At 43.9% G+C, this 15,704-nt stretch overlaps 1 protein-coding gene across 19 annotated transcripts in view; it reads left to right on the forward strand.

Moving 5' to 3' along the window:
* The window catches only part of ANKRD6 (ankyrin repeat domain 6), a 66,326-nt gene extending 52,208 nt beyond the window's left edge, over nucleotides 1-14,118 (forward strand). For 14 of the 19 annotated variants that reach the window (XM_016955999.4, XM_063812551.1, XM_063812552.1 and 11 more), the window contains 7 exons: nucleotides 2,206-2,310; nucleotides 3,712-3,846; nucleotides 4,174-4,359; nucleotides 4,841-4,993; nucleotides 7,881-7,994; nucleotides 9,393-9,519; nucleotides 10,713-14,118. In XM_016955999.4, coding sequence (XP_016811488.2) covers nucleotides 2,206-2,310; nucleotides 3,712-3,846; nucleotides 4,174-4,359; nucleotides 4,841-4,993; nucleotides 7,881-7,994; nucleotides 9,393-9,519; nucleotides 10,713-11,284 — 1,392 coding nt within the window. In that variant the 3' untranslated portion in view covers nucleotides 11,285-14,118. The remainder of the gene's footprint in view (nucleotides 1-2,205; nucleotides 2,311-3,711; nucleotides 3,847-4,173; nucleotides 4,360-4,840; nucleotides 4,994-7,880; nucleotides 7,995-9,392; nucleotides 9,520-10,712) is intronic. The other 5 variants (XM_063812555.1, XM_063812559.1, XM_009451650.5 and 2 more) reach the window with 1 other exon arrangement.
* The last annotated feature ends 1,586 nt before the right edge of the window (nucleotides 14,119-15,704 follow it).

Genomic DNA, 15,704 nt, shown 5'->3' on the forward strand with positions numbered 1-15,704 from the left:
ACTGTTCTCTTGATCTGTGGTTACAGAAATAGCATTAGTATTTGCTTTGCCTGAAAAGAGAAATCCCCTTTGCCTTAGGCCCGTAGTTGGACATGGATTTTAAATGGGCCACAGCAGTACTAAGAGGATACTGTTTATTTATTTATTTGAGACAGAGTCTCGCTATGTCACTCAGGTTGGAGTACAGTGGTGCAATCTCAGCTCACTGCAACCTCCATCTCTGGGGTTCAAGCGATTCTCCTGCCTCAGCCTCCTGAGTAGCTGGGATTACAGGTGCCTGCCACCACACCCAGCTGATTTTTGTATTTTTAGTAGAGACAAGGTTTCACCATGTTGGCCAGGCTGGTCTCGAACTCCTGACCTCAGATGATCCACCCACCTTGGCCTCCCAAAGTGCTTGGATTACAGACGTGAGCCACCATGCCCAGCCATAGGATACTACTTTTGGAGGCCTCAAGGTCAATATTCCCTCACTTCTGTGGACTGGAAAAGATTAATGACATCCCATTTCGTAGATGGTCTGGTTTGCTGAGAAAGGCTGGAAGCCATGCAAAGTTATTTTCACTGACTAATGATATGGTGAATGGAGGGAATTTTGCTGATTCTTATTTTGGGTTTGGGTGACCTCTGGGTATCACTTGTCATTTTGATTGGTGTGGTTCACGAACGCTCTGAAAGTACATTTTAGGCTGATTCTGGTGCTGTATTAAGAGTCCATACATCAGGTGAGCAATGGGTATACTCACTTTCTTTCACCATACTTGATTTCCTGGTGAATCTGAATTTAGCTTTAGAAATGACTCGGGGAAGTGGTTCTCAGACTTCTTGGTCTAAGGACTCTTTTACATTTTTAACTATTATGGACCAGAGATTGAAGGTTTCCATCAACTCAAAGATCTGAATTCTGTTAAACACCCTCTGCCAATTAAGCCACCTGAAGGCAGGTAGGGAAGCACCTGACAGTGACTGACAGTCCACTGCGTGCCAGCCACCTATTTTTTCTTGGTGAATCCCAACGACTCCCCGTTTTTCTTTCTTTTTCTTTTTTAAAAATAAAGACGAGGCCGGGTGCGGTGGCTCATGCCTGTAATCCCAGCACTTTGGGAGCCCAAGATGGGCAGATCATGAGGTCAGGAGATCAAAACCATCCTGGCTAGCACGGTGAAACCCCGTCTCTACTAAAAATACAAAAACAAAATTAGCCAGGCATGGTGGCGGGCGCCTGTAGTCCCAGTTACTCGGGAAGCTGAGGCATGAGAATGGCGTGAACCCGGGAGGCGGAGCTTGCAGTGAGCCGAGATCACGCCACTGCACTTCAGCCTGGGGCACAGAGTGAGACTCTGTCTCAAAAAAAAAAAAAAAAAAAAAAAAAAAAAAAAGACAAGGTCTTGCTTTGTCTGCCAGGCTGCTCTTAAACTCCTGCCCTCAAGCAGTCCTCCCACTTTGGCCTCCCGGAGTGTTGGGATTATAGGCATGAGCCACTGCGCCTGACCCGTTTTTACATTTGAGAAGACAGAGCGCAGAGAGGTCAAATCACTTGCCCAAAGACCCTATAGCCAGTAGCTACTGGGTTCAAACTGAGATCTGTTCTGACCCACCTATGTTTTTCTGTGTCCATTCTGTCACTCTGCACTGTAAGAGGCAGAGTAAATGCTTCCTTTTGGGGAAGAGATAACTGTCCTGTGGTTGGTACTATGGCTCATAGATACACTTTAATAATATTTTGAATCAAATTGATGTGACTTGGACACAGTTTGGCCAAGGGAACATCTGCTGGGCTAGCTCAGGTCCAGTGTACCAAGATGGAGAGTGAGACTGTGCCTCACACGGGGCTGCTGCGTTGCACAACTCCAGGAGACGCCATTCATATCCTAGTTTATGTGAATGGCACTCCCTGGAGCACAGTCTCTGTGCGTGTAGTTGGCAGTCCCGGCCCAGCATCAGTGTCTGTAGTTATTATCATCATAGACTTTAAGCTTCTTGAGGTCAGGGATAATATCCTACCTGTCTCCGAGTCCCCGTGGTGCCCAGGACAAGACCTAGGAGGATGGTAGGTGGTCCAGAGGTGCTTGCTTGATGTGAACACCTGCTCTCACCCTCTAAGCTGTAAATTCCATTAGGTCAGAGCCCCAGGTCCAAGGAGAATTCTCTCACACAGATGCTGCGCACACCAGTGGTTGTAACAATGCCGTTTGCCTCCTTCAGGTCTTGCGCTTCAGTCGTGGGCGAAGCCTGAGGAAAAAGAGAGAGAGGCTCAAGGAAGAGAGGAGAGCCCAGTCTGTGCCAAGAGATGAGGTGGCCCAAAGCAAGGTGGGGGGCAGTCCTCCCGCCGTCCCCACATCCACCCATGCTCAGAGGGTGGGAAACTATCTCCCTGCTTCGGCCAGGTTCACCTGGTGGCTGCCCGGCCCTCTCTGCCTCTCCTCCTTGCTGGAGCTCTTCAAACTGTTGCCAGTCTTTTTCTCTTTGGTTTCACATCCTCCATTCCCCAAGGTTTCAGGCCATGTGCCTCCGTGTGCGCTGCCCATTACCCGTCCAGTACACGTGGGGGGCACACTTACCAGCCCAGGTATCTGTGGCCTTTGCCCATGTCCTGCGGGTAGCACTGCCTCTCTAACACCATGCCCAGATTGTGTAGGGCAGTGGCTCTCAAAATGTGGTGTCCAGTGTGTCACCTGGGACCTTACTAGAAATGATAATTCTTGGGCCTCACCTCAAACCCACAGGATCAGAAACTCGGGTGGGGCCCAGCAATCTGTGTTGGAACAAGCCCTCCAGGGGATTCTCATGGGAACTAAAATTTGAGAGCCACTGGCACAGGCCACTTCCATTGAGGGAGGGGAGCAAGGCTATGCTAGCCTCTATGGCTCCCTTATATGAATTAGAAAAAGATGCCCCCTGGGCAGACCCACTGTGCACAGGGCACGCATGGTGAGCAGAGCCCGAGCTGATTTCAGCTCCTCTTGCCCCACACCTCCACCTCAGCTAGGTGCTCTTGTGCCGTGTAGCCCTGGAATAAACCATGCCTTTGAGTTCACTCAGGAGGGAGAAGTCTGGGATATAGAGACAGCTTTTGGCACAGAAAATGTTATCACCAAGTACTTGCTCTTCTATCTGCTATTTCAGAATCCTCTCATCAATTTCCAGGGTTAAGGCATTGCAACTCTGATTAACTTCCTAGATGTGAATTGTACATATTCAGTTGTGAACGTTCTCACAAGGACCAGAAATATGATATTTTTTCATTTCAAAGGATTCTTACTCTTTGCCATGAATGTTGTGGGTTGGGGTGGGGGAGTGGGGGGCGTTGGGGGGCGGGGGGGGGGGGGGTGCGGGAGGTGGGCTGCATCCGAGGTCAAAGAATGAGTGAGTTATGTTTTGTTGAAATCTAAACGACCAAAAATCTCTAATGCTGAGGTGTTTTGTGTCGGGTAGGTTCCTGGTGTTCTACAACATCGAATTGGACCCAGGAATATATTTAGCTTAGGTCCTAATAAATACAATAAAAGCCAAATGTTCAACCAACCAGGAAAACATTCTATGTTAGTTAAGACCACCAAGCAGTGTTTCCTATGTCTAAAATTTATGTTATTTGCAAAGGTTCTTGTGGGTCCCTTACTATATGGAATCTTGCAAAGAAAATTTGACCATATTAGTGAAAAAGGCCAAGGAAGCAAACGCAATGGGTCTCTGGGCTGTTTCCTTCTGTAGGGCAGTGTCTCAGCAGGAGACACACCCAGCAGTGAACAGGCTGTGGCCAGAAAAGAAGAAGCCAGAGAAGAGTTCCTGTCAGCCTCCCCAGAACCCAGAGCAAAGGATGACAGGAGGAGAAAGTCAAGGCCCAAGGTCAGGAGACACAGAAAGCAGCCCAGAGGGGTGGCTGGGAGGCAGGGTGGCGAGGGTCCTGGCAGAGCGTCATGCCCATCAGCTAAAAAGCCACTCACTTGGCTGGCTGGTTTGGAGCCAGAGCACAGAAATTAAATCTGGCTAACATCAGACATAAGGTGAATGTGCTGATATATTTCTTTTGACATGTGTGGCTTGGAGTAGGACACCATGAGGTGAAACAAAGTGGGGCTCTTTGCCCAAATGGGGTGACATGGACGCCACCGACTGGTGTCAGTCTTGCAGAGGTCAAAGCGTTCAGGGGTGTTGTCTCTTCCTCTCTTACAGGTGTCAGCATTTTCTGACCCCACCCCACCAGCCGACCAACAGCCTGGACACCAGAAGAACCTGCATGCTCATAATCACCCTAAAAAGAGGAACAGGCATCGGTGTTCATCCCCACCCCCACCCCATGAGTTCAGGGCGTATCAGCTCTACACATTGTACCGGGGCAAGGATGGGAAAGTGATGCAGGTACCTGCTAAGCAATGTCAGGAGAAGGGAACATAGGCCTTCAGCAAGGGTTTTTGTTTAACGGCATTCCTGGGGGCTGTTAGGCACTTTAGGCATTGACTTAGTTGAGCACAAGCTTTGAAGGTAAGCCAGATGGCCTCCTCACCTGCACGGTGCAGATCCACTCCTGCTGCTAAGGCCAAGGCAGACAGGGTGTGTAGCTGCAGAGCTTGCTGCACCATCCTCAGGTGACTAGGTATCTTGAGGCCCCAGGGTATATAAAAGCACCTTGAGGAGAGGGACCATATCTTACCCTCTGAATTTTAGTGTCTGCTACACCCAAAACTTGGCCTATAAGATGTTCCAAAGTTATGACAAGGATGAGCCTATCTCTTCCATCATCTCTATCCCCTGGTATACTGCCTGGCACGTGGTGGGTGCTCAAAACATACCTGATGAAGGAATGAACGAGGGATTGATTCCTTTTTTGTTTTTCTCTTAGGCACCAATAAATGGTTGTCGATGTGAACCTCTAATCAACAAGCTGGAGAATCAGTTGGAGGCTACTGTGGAGGAGATAAAAGCAGAGCTGGGATCGGTTCAGGACAAAATGAATACAAAGCTGGGGCAGATGGAGAATAAGACCCAGCACCAAGTATGTCATAAGGCCCAGCTTCCTAATTGCAAGGTGTTCTGGCAGAACATGAACTCAGGAACCAACTTTGACTTTAGCACACCCTTCCACCCTGGGAGTGTCCAATGGGCTGTCAGGGAAGAGGCCTGCTTCTGCTTATGTGATTTTGTTAAAGTACATTTATTTCAGCTTTTTAAAGAACATGTTTAAATTGCTTATTATAAAAATAAGATATCCCCATTACAGAGCATTTTTAGAAATACAAAAATTAGGAAAATAAATCACCTATAAGCCCACTGTGCTGAAAAGCACTGTTAATATTTGGGTTTAGGCTGGGAATGGTGGCTCACACCTGTAATCCCAGCACTTTGGGAAGCCAAGGCAGGCAGATCACTTGAGGTCAGGAGTTCGAGACCAGCCTGGCCAACATGGTGAAACCCCGCCTCACTAAAAATACAAAAATTAGCCTGGTGTGGTGGCGCACACCTATAATCCCAGCTACTCGGGAGGCTGAGGCATAAGAATTGCTTGAACCTGGGAGGTGGAGGTTGTAGTGAGCAGAGATCATGCCAGTGCACTCCAGCCTGGGTGACAGAGCAAGACTCTGTCTAGGAAAAAAAAAATTGGAGTTTATCTCTTCTGAGTTTTTTTATATGTCAATCTTTTTATATGTCAATTTTTGCTACACTCCTTTCCCATTGCGTACAAAATTAGAATAATTATGTATTTTTTCTTTTCCCAACTTTTTATTTTAAAAGTTTTCAAACATACAGAAAAGTTCACAGAATAATGGAGTGAATGCTTGTACATAATCCCTGTAGTCAGCCAGTTAATATGTTGCTGCATTTACCTTGTCTCTCTGACACACATGTTTTTTTAACTCTTGAACTATTTCAGATTTAGTTGCAGACTGTCCTGACAGGGCATCTCTAAATATTTCAGAATGTTTAGAATAAGAATAACACTTTCAACTTCATAACAATATTGCTTTCACACCTGAGAAAATGTTATCCAGCCCATATTCAGATTTTCTCGGTTTTCGTAAAATAGTATTTGTTACAACTTTTTTTTTTTTTTTTTTTTTTAGATGGGGTCTGACTCTGTCACCTAGAGTGCAGTGTGGCAATCTCAGCTCACTACAGCCTCTGCCTCCTGGGTTCAAGCGATTCTCCCACCTCAGTCTGCTGAGTAGCTGGGACTAAGGCGGACGCCACCATGCCCACCTAAGTTTTGTATTTTTTTGGTAGAGACGGAGTTTCACCACGTTGGCTAGGCTGGTGTCAAACTCCTGGGCTCAAGCGCCTCGCCTGCCTTGGCCTCCCAAGGTGCTGGGATTTTAGGTGTGATCCACCTGCCCTGCCCTTTTTTTTAAAAAGTTTTTGCCAAATTGACTAAGGACATTTTACTGTTTAAGTTTTATTTCCCTGTTTACTGGTAAGATTAAACATTTTTAAGGCTTATTTGCTATTTGTATTTTATAGAAAGGCCATTTTAAAAATATTTTCTTAGGTCAATAATAGATTAGTGAAGACTGTTTTGTATATAAAAACCCCACTTCGCCTAGCCTAAGCTGAAAGAGGAATGAGAGATGAATGTTGGGATACCTCAAGGGCCTCACTTCAGTTCAAGGGAGTGACAGATTGGGGTGTAGAATCTTAGTCCTCCTTCCAAATCACCAAGAAAGGACCGTGGCACCCTTGAGTCAGATGCTTATACCTGAGCCAGTTAGTGTGACGTGTGAACAAAGCAATGTATACCTATGGCTGCTCTTGAAAACAGCCACCTGGAGGAAGAGGTTAAGGGAGTGGGGAGAGTAGGCCAATCCTAGAAAACAGGAGGAGCACAGGTCACAGGAAAACATGGACTGAAGAGAAAAACAGAAGGTGTTCACCACGTCTCCAGAACTGATGTTTCTTTTTTCTTAATGTTTTGAACATCTGGGTGTGGAATGCCACGTGTGTCCCTGACAGGAGGGGAGCTCACCAGTGAGCCTTCGCGGATTGGCTCTTCCTAACAATAGTTCCTTTCATTCTTTGGTCCTTGTCAAAGCAGTGAAAGTTTGGCCCTCCTAGGTGTGGGGGTCCCACAGGAAATGCCAAGATGAAGGGTACTCCAGAAGGGCATGTGATTAAAAAGCGACAACTGCTTGTTCTCTGAAGCAATCCTTTAAGTTCCTTCTACACTCTTCTTACATACTTTAGCTACTTCCAATGAAGCACCAAAAATATTTGCTCACTGCAAGAGCCGGATAAAAGCTCATTTTACTGCCTTGTAGGCAACCACTAACATTTTTTAAAGTGGGGTTGGGGAAGAGAAAAATCTCCATACTTTGAGATGTAGTTTTTTCTTACAGTAGTCTGGGAAATAATGTTTTAAGGCCTACAAGGCCTGCATGGGCTCAGGTTGTGTATTTACTGGATATTCAGAGTCTCTCTCTCTCTTTTTTTTTTTGGCTCACTGCAACCTCTGCCTTCCAGGTTCAAATGATTCTCCTGCCTCAGCCTCCCAAGTAGCTGGGACTACAGGCATGTGCCACCACACCCAGCTAATTTTTGTATTTTTAGTAGAGATGGGGTTTCGCCATGTTGGCCAGGCTGGTTTCAAACTCCTGACCTCAGGTGGTGGGAGTATGGCCCACCACGCCTGGCCTGTATATCCATAGTCCTTATACCTCTTAAACTTTAACAAATGAGATTTTTTTAAAAAAGAAACGTTGGCCTCATAGAAACACGCTCAAGAATTCTGAAAAAGTTCCATGAGTCCTACATGCAAATGGAATCAGATAAGGGGTTGAAGTTTGCATGCAGGGGCTCCTACTTGGTTCCCCAAGCCCCTCTGCAGGAGCTGAGAAGCCAGGGCTCACCCTGAGATCATCTCAGTCTTACACTCTGCTCCACTTGACTCCTAGATGCGTGTTTTGGACAAGCTGATGGTTGAGCGACTTTCTGCAGAGAGGACGGAGTGCCTGAACCGCCTGCAACAGCACTCAGACACAGAGAAGCATGAGGGGGAGAAACGACAGGTAGGAACCAGCATCTGCTAGTCCTTAACTTATGATTTACCACACAGGCCCACTGAGCTCAGGCAGGCCTGCCACTGAAAACTCGGAGGCTGAGACTCCGAGCTTTTGCATTATATAGTGTATCATTTTTATGATACTGAAATGAGGTTAATAGAAAAGAACCTGTAGTTCTGTTTATGTCCGTGGCTGAATATGCTGGCAACAGATGAAGACCGAACATGCTGGGGAAGATGCCATTTCTGTCCTGAACTCATTCCATGTATTGTGCATTGTTAGGCCATTATAGTTTTAGAACAAGACATAGTTTCTACCCTCAGGGAGTTTACTGTCTCACCAAGATAAGAGACATGGAATGAGTACAGTGAGTGTGTGAGAACTCAGGCTTTCTGAGCAACCAGAAGTACTTGGTTTGGAAGATTTGGGTGGTTTTGGGGGTTGAGTTTAAGGTGGCTCTAGTCACTTAATGAAGATTGTAGATAGCTCTCTGCTTGGGTGCCTGCTGTGGCCTATAGGAGGGTGGCTTAGTCTGTCTGTGTTGCTATAAAGGAATACCTGAGGCTGGGTAATTTGTAAAGAAGAGAGTTCTTTGGCTTATGGTTCTGCAGGCTGTACAAGAAGCATGCTGCCAACATCTGCATCTGGTGAGGGCCTCAGGAAATTCCACTCATGGTAGAAGGTAAAGGGGAGCTGGTATGCACAGATCACCTAGCGAGACAAGAGGCAAGAGAGACAGGAGGGAGGTGCCAGGCTGTTTTAAGCAACCAACTCCTTCAAAAACTAATAGAGCGGATGGGCGCAGTGGCTCACGCCTGTAATCCCAGCACTTTGGGAGGCCTAGGTGGGCGGATCACGAGGTCAGGAGATCGAGACCATCCTTGCTAACATGGTGAAACCCCACCTCTACTAAGGATACAAAAAACTTAGCCAGGTGTGGTGGTGGACACCTGTAGTCCCAGCTACTCGGGAGGCTGAGGCAGGAGAATGGCGTGAACCCAGGAGGCAGAGCTTGCAGTGAGCCGAGATCGTGCCACTGCACTCCAGCCTGGGCGACAGAGCGAGACTTCCATCTCAAAAAAAAAAAAAAAAAAACTAATAGAGCAAGAACTTACTAACCGTGAGGATGGTACCAAGCCAGTCATGAGGCATTCACCCCCTTGACACAAACACCTCCCATGAGGCCCCACCTCCAACATTGGGGATCAAATTTCAACATGAGATTTGGAGGGGTCAAATATCCAAACCATAGCAGTGGGCAAGCCATAACTTTTGGGTTTGTTAGATGGTATCCTCAACTGTTATAATTGAAAAGTCCATCCTCGATGCTTTAATTCATAAACCATGTATCAAATTCACTTGATTCTTTTGTGTACTTATTTGTGGGGTTTTTTTTTTTTTAAGATATCCTTGGTGGATGAATTAAAAACCTGGTGCATGTTAAAGATTCAGAATCTGGAGCAGAAGCTTTCTGGAGATTCTAGGGCCTGCAGAGCTAAATCCACACCATCTACTTGCGAGTCCTCTACAGGTAACCCACACACAGAGAGCCCTTTTGTCCAAAAGGAACACGACCAGCAGCTCTTGTACTCTCCTGCACTGAAAGGCAGTACGTATGCTAGGGCTGTGGGAAACACTGGATGGTAAAGTGCACTCTGTAGGGGCAAGGACTATATTTTGCTCGTAACCGTATACTCAGTTGCTATATAATAATAAAGCACTCATTTATGTGCTCAAACTTATTTGAATAAAGGAATTAAAGAATTGTTGACTGGTGATAACATTGCTTTGAGTACAGTGTTGATAGTATCAGAGTGGACCCCAAAGATGAGAGGTGATGAAGATCCATCGGTCTCCTCAGCAGGGCTCTTCCTCCCTTGCCTTTTGTGCCTTTTACCTCTTCCTTCTCTTTGATCTGCCTTTTACTTTTGTCCAACTATGCAAATCCTCATTAAACAGCAGTTCTTACATAGAACTTGCCCCCAGTGCTAGATAGGAAATGCTGCAAGCAAACCATCTTTACATTAGCCACAGTGATTATACTCAATAATGACAATTTTGAGGACATTCAGAGCCTGGGTAACTAGGCCTCAGTGGGGGATTTTGATATAAGTGCTTTGTGTTACCACAGGCCATCTCTGGAACTGTGGTTTCATCTTTGTGTCAACATGGGGAAACATCCCGGGAAAATGTTTCATGCTAGGACTACTCTTAGGGCTTGTCGTGGAGCTCTGGGTGTGGAAAATGGGGCCTCCTTTCCAAATTGGAGCTTGGGTCAAGCAGTTAGTACACTGGTAGGGAATAGGCCCAGACATTAGAGAATGGGAATACATATTCTCATAGATAAATGTCCAAATCTGCTTTGAGATACTTGGTGAGCGGCATCATCCTTAGGCATCAGGAAACAGGACCAGAGCCTTCTCAGGTAGATTGAGGCAGGCTGAAGGAAAAGCCAGCAACTTTTTTTGCTTAAATGATACCAGTGTGGCGCTAACACAGAATCCATGAAAGCTCTGACAAGCCAAAGTGATCATCAGAGGAGACAAAGTGGAAGGGAGGAACAGAAAGGTGAGAAAAGGCTCAGAGGAGACGTTACACATGGTGGGTGCTGATGGAGAAGGCTGGTGATATACAGGATCCTTAAGACTCTAAAATACTGACCCGCAGCCATATGACTGTGTGAATGTGGATTTGCTCTCACGTTTGTTTTCCTTCTGAAACCAGGTGTGGATCAATTAATGGTGACTGCAGGTCCAGCAGCAGCTTCCGACAGCTCCCCTCCAGTGGTTAGGCCCAAAGAAAAGGCCCTCAACTCCACTGCTACCCAGAGACTCCAGCAGGAGCTGTCGTCTTCTGACTGTACAGGCTCCCGACTGAGAAACGTCAAGGTCCAGACAGCCTTGCTACCCATGAATGAGGCAGCCAGATCTGATCAGCAGGCTGGGCCCTGTGTCAACAGAGGCACTCAAACTAAGAAGTCTGGGAAGAGTGGGCCAACAAGGCATCGTGCCCAGCAACCCGCAGCCAGCAGCACCTGTGGGCAGCCGCCACCAGCCGCAGGCAGTGAGCAGACTGGCCCTCACATTCGGGACACTTCCCAAGCTCTGGAGCTTACCCAGTATTTTTTTGAGGCTGTTTCTACCCAGATGGAAAAGTGGTATGAAAGGAAGATTGAAGAAGCACGAAGCCAAGCCAATCAGAAAGCCCAGCAAGATAAGGCTACATTGAAGGAACACATTAAAAGTTTAGAAGAGGAACTTGCCAAACTAAGGACTAGGGTGCAGAAGGAAAATTAGCACCAATAAAGAGGAAACATGAAAGGATTCTTGAAGATTTCCAGTTTTGCAACTGCATAATAGCTATGCCCAAGGAGTCAACTATTGTATATATTGCAGATTTGCCTTTTTAAAAAAATCACTAATTCTGCAATGTGCCAGATACATGTTTCCTATGCCCAGGAAGTTATGAAGACTTCAACAATTAAACTGAAACCAGGGGAAGCTTGCTTAGTTTTGGGTTTCATTATAAACTCTTAGCCTCAGTCCAGGTTAATCTGAAGTTTGAAAGCTCAGATTAAGCAAGCCATGCCAAGAAACTGGACGATGTGTAAGCCTAGACTCTAAAATTCAAGATGTGTGAAATAATATAAGTCAAAAGCAAGAAAAACGTAATCCCGTCTGAACTCAAGTAGTCATTCATATAAATTTGAACACACCTGCTGTGCCTAGACAAGTGTCTTTCTGTAAGAGCTGTAACTCTGAGGTGTGCTAAATAAACCCTCTTTCTCAAATTCGTAATTCTCCAACTGTTGACATTTTAATCACATGAAAAGTTATCAGATTTTTGAGGAGAAATATTTTCATGATGTCACAAGATCCGATATATCTTATGATAAAATTTATTGAAAAGTCAGTTTATTTAAATAATGAATAATTGGCTAACAGCTCTGGAAACAATGAGATCAAATGAGAAAGATTCAAATTGTTATTTTCTGTATTTTCAGTCAAAAAATCAGTTATATAGTGATTTTAAAGCAGATTAATGGAAAAAAATTCATGTAACAATTACCTGAAAATTTATAACCTATTCCTAATCAAACCCAATTATATCAGAATACCTTTCTGAATTTGAGATTTTTGCTCTACATTTTATAATGAATAAGGCTATTTTTTGAAAGTATTTCATTTTGAATTCTGTCATTAAAGAACCTCAAAAGCTTTCTACTGCTTTGCGGTGAAGGCAAAATATTCGATAACTCAACTTAGGCCCCACTGTTCCCCAACTTCATGGAGGCCAGAAGACTTTACTTTGTTCCATAATGAAATATAAACACAGAACAAAGTTGTAAAAGTAGCATGGATATGTTGAAACTTTGGACAAGCTTCTTGTCCTTTGGAATATGGGATTTATATTCATCTCCTCAATATCCCATGTATGCACAGAAACTTCAGTTCTATTTCTATAGACACAGGAACCTAGTGACTATTGAACGTAATTGTAATAAAATGCTGCTTATTGAGCCAAAGAGAAGAAATGATTTATTAACATGGGGACACCAAGAAAAACAAAGTATGCTTTTATTCCCTTTGTCAAGCTCAGTTTTAGGGTTTTTTCTTTTTTTTATAGTGACAATCCATAGATACAGACATTCCTAAAAGAAAAATAAATAATTCAGTAGATATATGTCACTGTTACCTGAATATGGAATGAATTTGATGTTTTTTATTTTGTTGAGACAGGGTCTTGCTCTGTCATCCAGACTGGAGTGCAGTGGCATGATCACACCTCACTGCAGCCTTGGCCTCTCAGGCTCGTGATCCTCCTGCCTCAACCTTGCAAGTAGCTGGGACTACAGGTGTGTGCCACCAGTCCTGGCTAATTTTTTGTAGATATAAGGTCTCGTGATATTGCCCAGGCTGAATTTGATGTTATTTCAAGTTGATTTTCATGTGTTTGGGAGCTTGTCTTGTTCTCAACTACTACGCAGGTAGACAGTCTTCCCCCAGAGACTCATTAGATTGCAATATAGAGGCACTTTCTCATTTCCCTGTTGTTCCTAATACAGAATTGTAGAGCTGGAGAGTACCTTCAGTTTTCTAAATCTATTCTCAAACAGGATATCACTAACCTCTTTAGAATCATTCCTCAGTATATATCAATTTATTGAGAACTGCCTAATACTCAAGAAATTAAATCCTGAGTTCAGTAGGCTGTGTTCCAAGCAGGAATTATTTTCACTTACCAAAATATCTCCTATTACCTCAAGGTATCCTTGTTGAGGAATGCTGAAAACTAAATTTTAAGTATCAAGTCTAGACCATAGAGTGCTTTGGTGGGAGTATTTTGATTACCTCCTACCCATCAGAAGCAGGCAGCTAATATTGTGAACTGAGTATTTTTGTCAAAAGTCGCAGGGAAGAGACTACAGAAGAATGAGAAGGGTCAAAAGGACCTAGTGTGGCTTACTACATGGATCTTGTCTCTTGGAGGTCTGTCGTAGAAGAAAAAACAAATAGAGGTGATGAAGACACAGAACAGGCTCAGTCAGCATCCTTACCCAGAGATGGCAACATCTATTAAGACCAATGCAATACCTTTTCATCTTCAGCAAATGTTGTTTCATCTGTTTTTGATCCTTGGCATTGTCAAAAACTTAACTGCAGGTCCAGTGTATATTTTTCCTTATTTTTCCCTTTTAGCTATCTGCTAAAATGAGTAAATGCCACAACTGTACTTTTCCAAAGAAAAAGAACTATTGACAACTTATAGCCTGTCATGCAGGTCATGTTTCAAATCAAGGCTGAAATTTTCAACAGCTGTGGGAAAAACTAAAACACAGAAATATTGTACAGTATTAGTGTTTTTTTAAAGAAATTGTTAGTGCATTATTGAGTATACTAAATATCTGTGATTAAATAAATTAGTTCTAACTTTTGATTTTGGGAGCCCAAAATAAAGGGAGTGTTTTTTTCATGGTTATGCCTTGTTTGTGGAGTCAAGTGTTGATATACTTGAGGCATGTTATGTGTCTTCTAATTAATATTTTTATCACCTTGAATTTGTGTCTCTTCCAAGCATTAAAGATACTATGGATCTTAAATTCCTTATTAAAAAAAAATGCAAGTGTGAATACTTTGTTTGCTTACATTTTAATTTATTGTGGTTGACCACATTTTATGGCTCCTGAGTGCCTTCACCCAGCTACACTTTACCTTGCATCTATAAAAGTGTAATTTAGAGTAAATACATTGGCTGTAAAGTCGAGATCAGGTGCTCTCCACCAAAAGCAAAACAAAACTGCTGAAATGTGGCAAGGTTTCTCAGTGCAAGCTTAAGTGTTTAAACTGTTGACCATTTGGAAAATACTGGACAAAGGGGAAGGACAAAACATCATCTGCAATAGTTAAAGGTTATGCAAGGCAACATTATACTTTTTGACTAAGTTATTAAAAGTTAAATGCATTTCTTCTTTGAAGTGTGGATTATAAAAGCCAATCAAAGACAGAACCAGTTCGAAAAACCTTTTGTATTCTACAATACCTTTTATGAGTAAGAGTAAAACATACATTTCTTATTTGTAATTTTATTTAAGGAGAAATACTCTTTCCCTTTGATACAACTATAATATTATCAACAGCAAGGAATATGTTCTGCTTTCTGCAATTTTAGAAAGTCATTCCATTCTGGGTGACAGAATGAGGTAAGATTGTCTCTTTAAAAAAAAAAAAAAACTCACACCTGTAATCCTAGCACTCTGGCCACCGAGGCAGGTGGATTGCTTGAGCCCAGGAGTTTGAGACTAGCCTGGCAACAAAGTGAGATTCCCCCTCCTCTCTCTGAAAAGTAAAAAAAATTAGCCGGTCATGGTGGCACATGCCTGTGGTCCCAGCTAAATGAAAGTCTGAAGCAGGTGGATCTCTTGAGCCCAGGAGCTCAAGGTTGCAGTAAGCCATGTTCGCGCCACCACACTCCAGCTTGTGCAACAGAGACCCTGTCTCAAAAAAAAGTCATCTGTGTGTTTCTTGCAGGCGCATCTATGGCAATGCTTGTACCATGAATTTAAAACTTCTAACTTGATGGCACTTTTTTATTTAATTTTTTTTGAGACGAGTCTCACTCTGTCGCCCAGGCTGTAGTGCAGTGGTGTGATCTCGGCTCACTGCAGCCTCTGCCTCCCGGGTTCAAGATGAGGCAGCCCTCCTGAGTAGCTGGAATTACAGGCACGTGCCACCAGGTTAGGCTAGCTAGTGGCCTAGCTAGTCTCGAAATCCTGACCTCAAGTGATCCACCCACCTCGGCCTCCCAAAGTGTGTGGATTACTTGTGTAAGCCACAGTGCCTGGCCTTACCTGCTTTAAAAAACAAAAAAACTTAGGTTTTCTTGGAGTCTGTGCTAGTTGAATCTTGCAAATGCAAACCACATACGCTCTTTAATGAAAACCTTTCCATGCACACCACTGTTAGGAAGAGCATCATTAAATCACTGACTTCTACACCCATAAAAGGATGATTTTGAGTTTCAAGATTTTAGATTTACTAGAGATAGCATGTATCTATCAATCATGTCACACAAAAAATATTTCCAAAGTGTTCTCTGTTCAGAAACGTCACAAATGCTTCTGTTTGTCAGATCATTTTGCAACAGGTTAACTAATACTTATCTACATAAAAACCTGAAAATTGGCACAGGCAGGCATTTTGAATTAGTAGATTACCC

This window comes from Pan troglodytes, chromosome 5 (assembly GCF_028858775.2).
Source record: "Pan troglodytes isolate AG18354 chromosome 5, NHGRI_mPanTro3-v2.0_pri, whole genome shotgun sequence".
Taxonomy (NCBI): Eukaryota; Metazoa; Chordata; class Mammalia; order Primates; family Hominidae; genus Pan; species Pan troglodytes.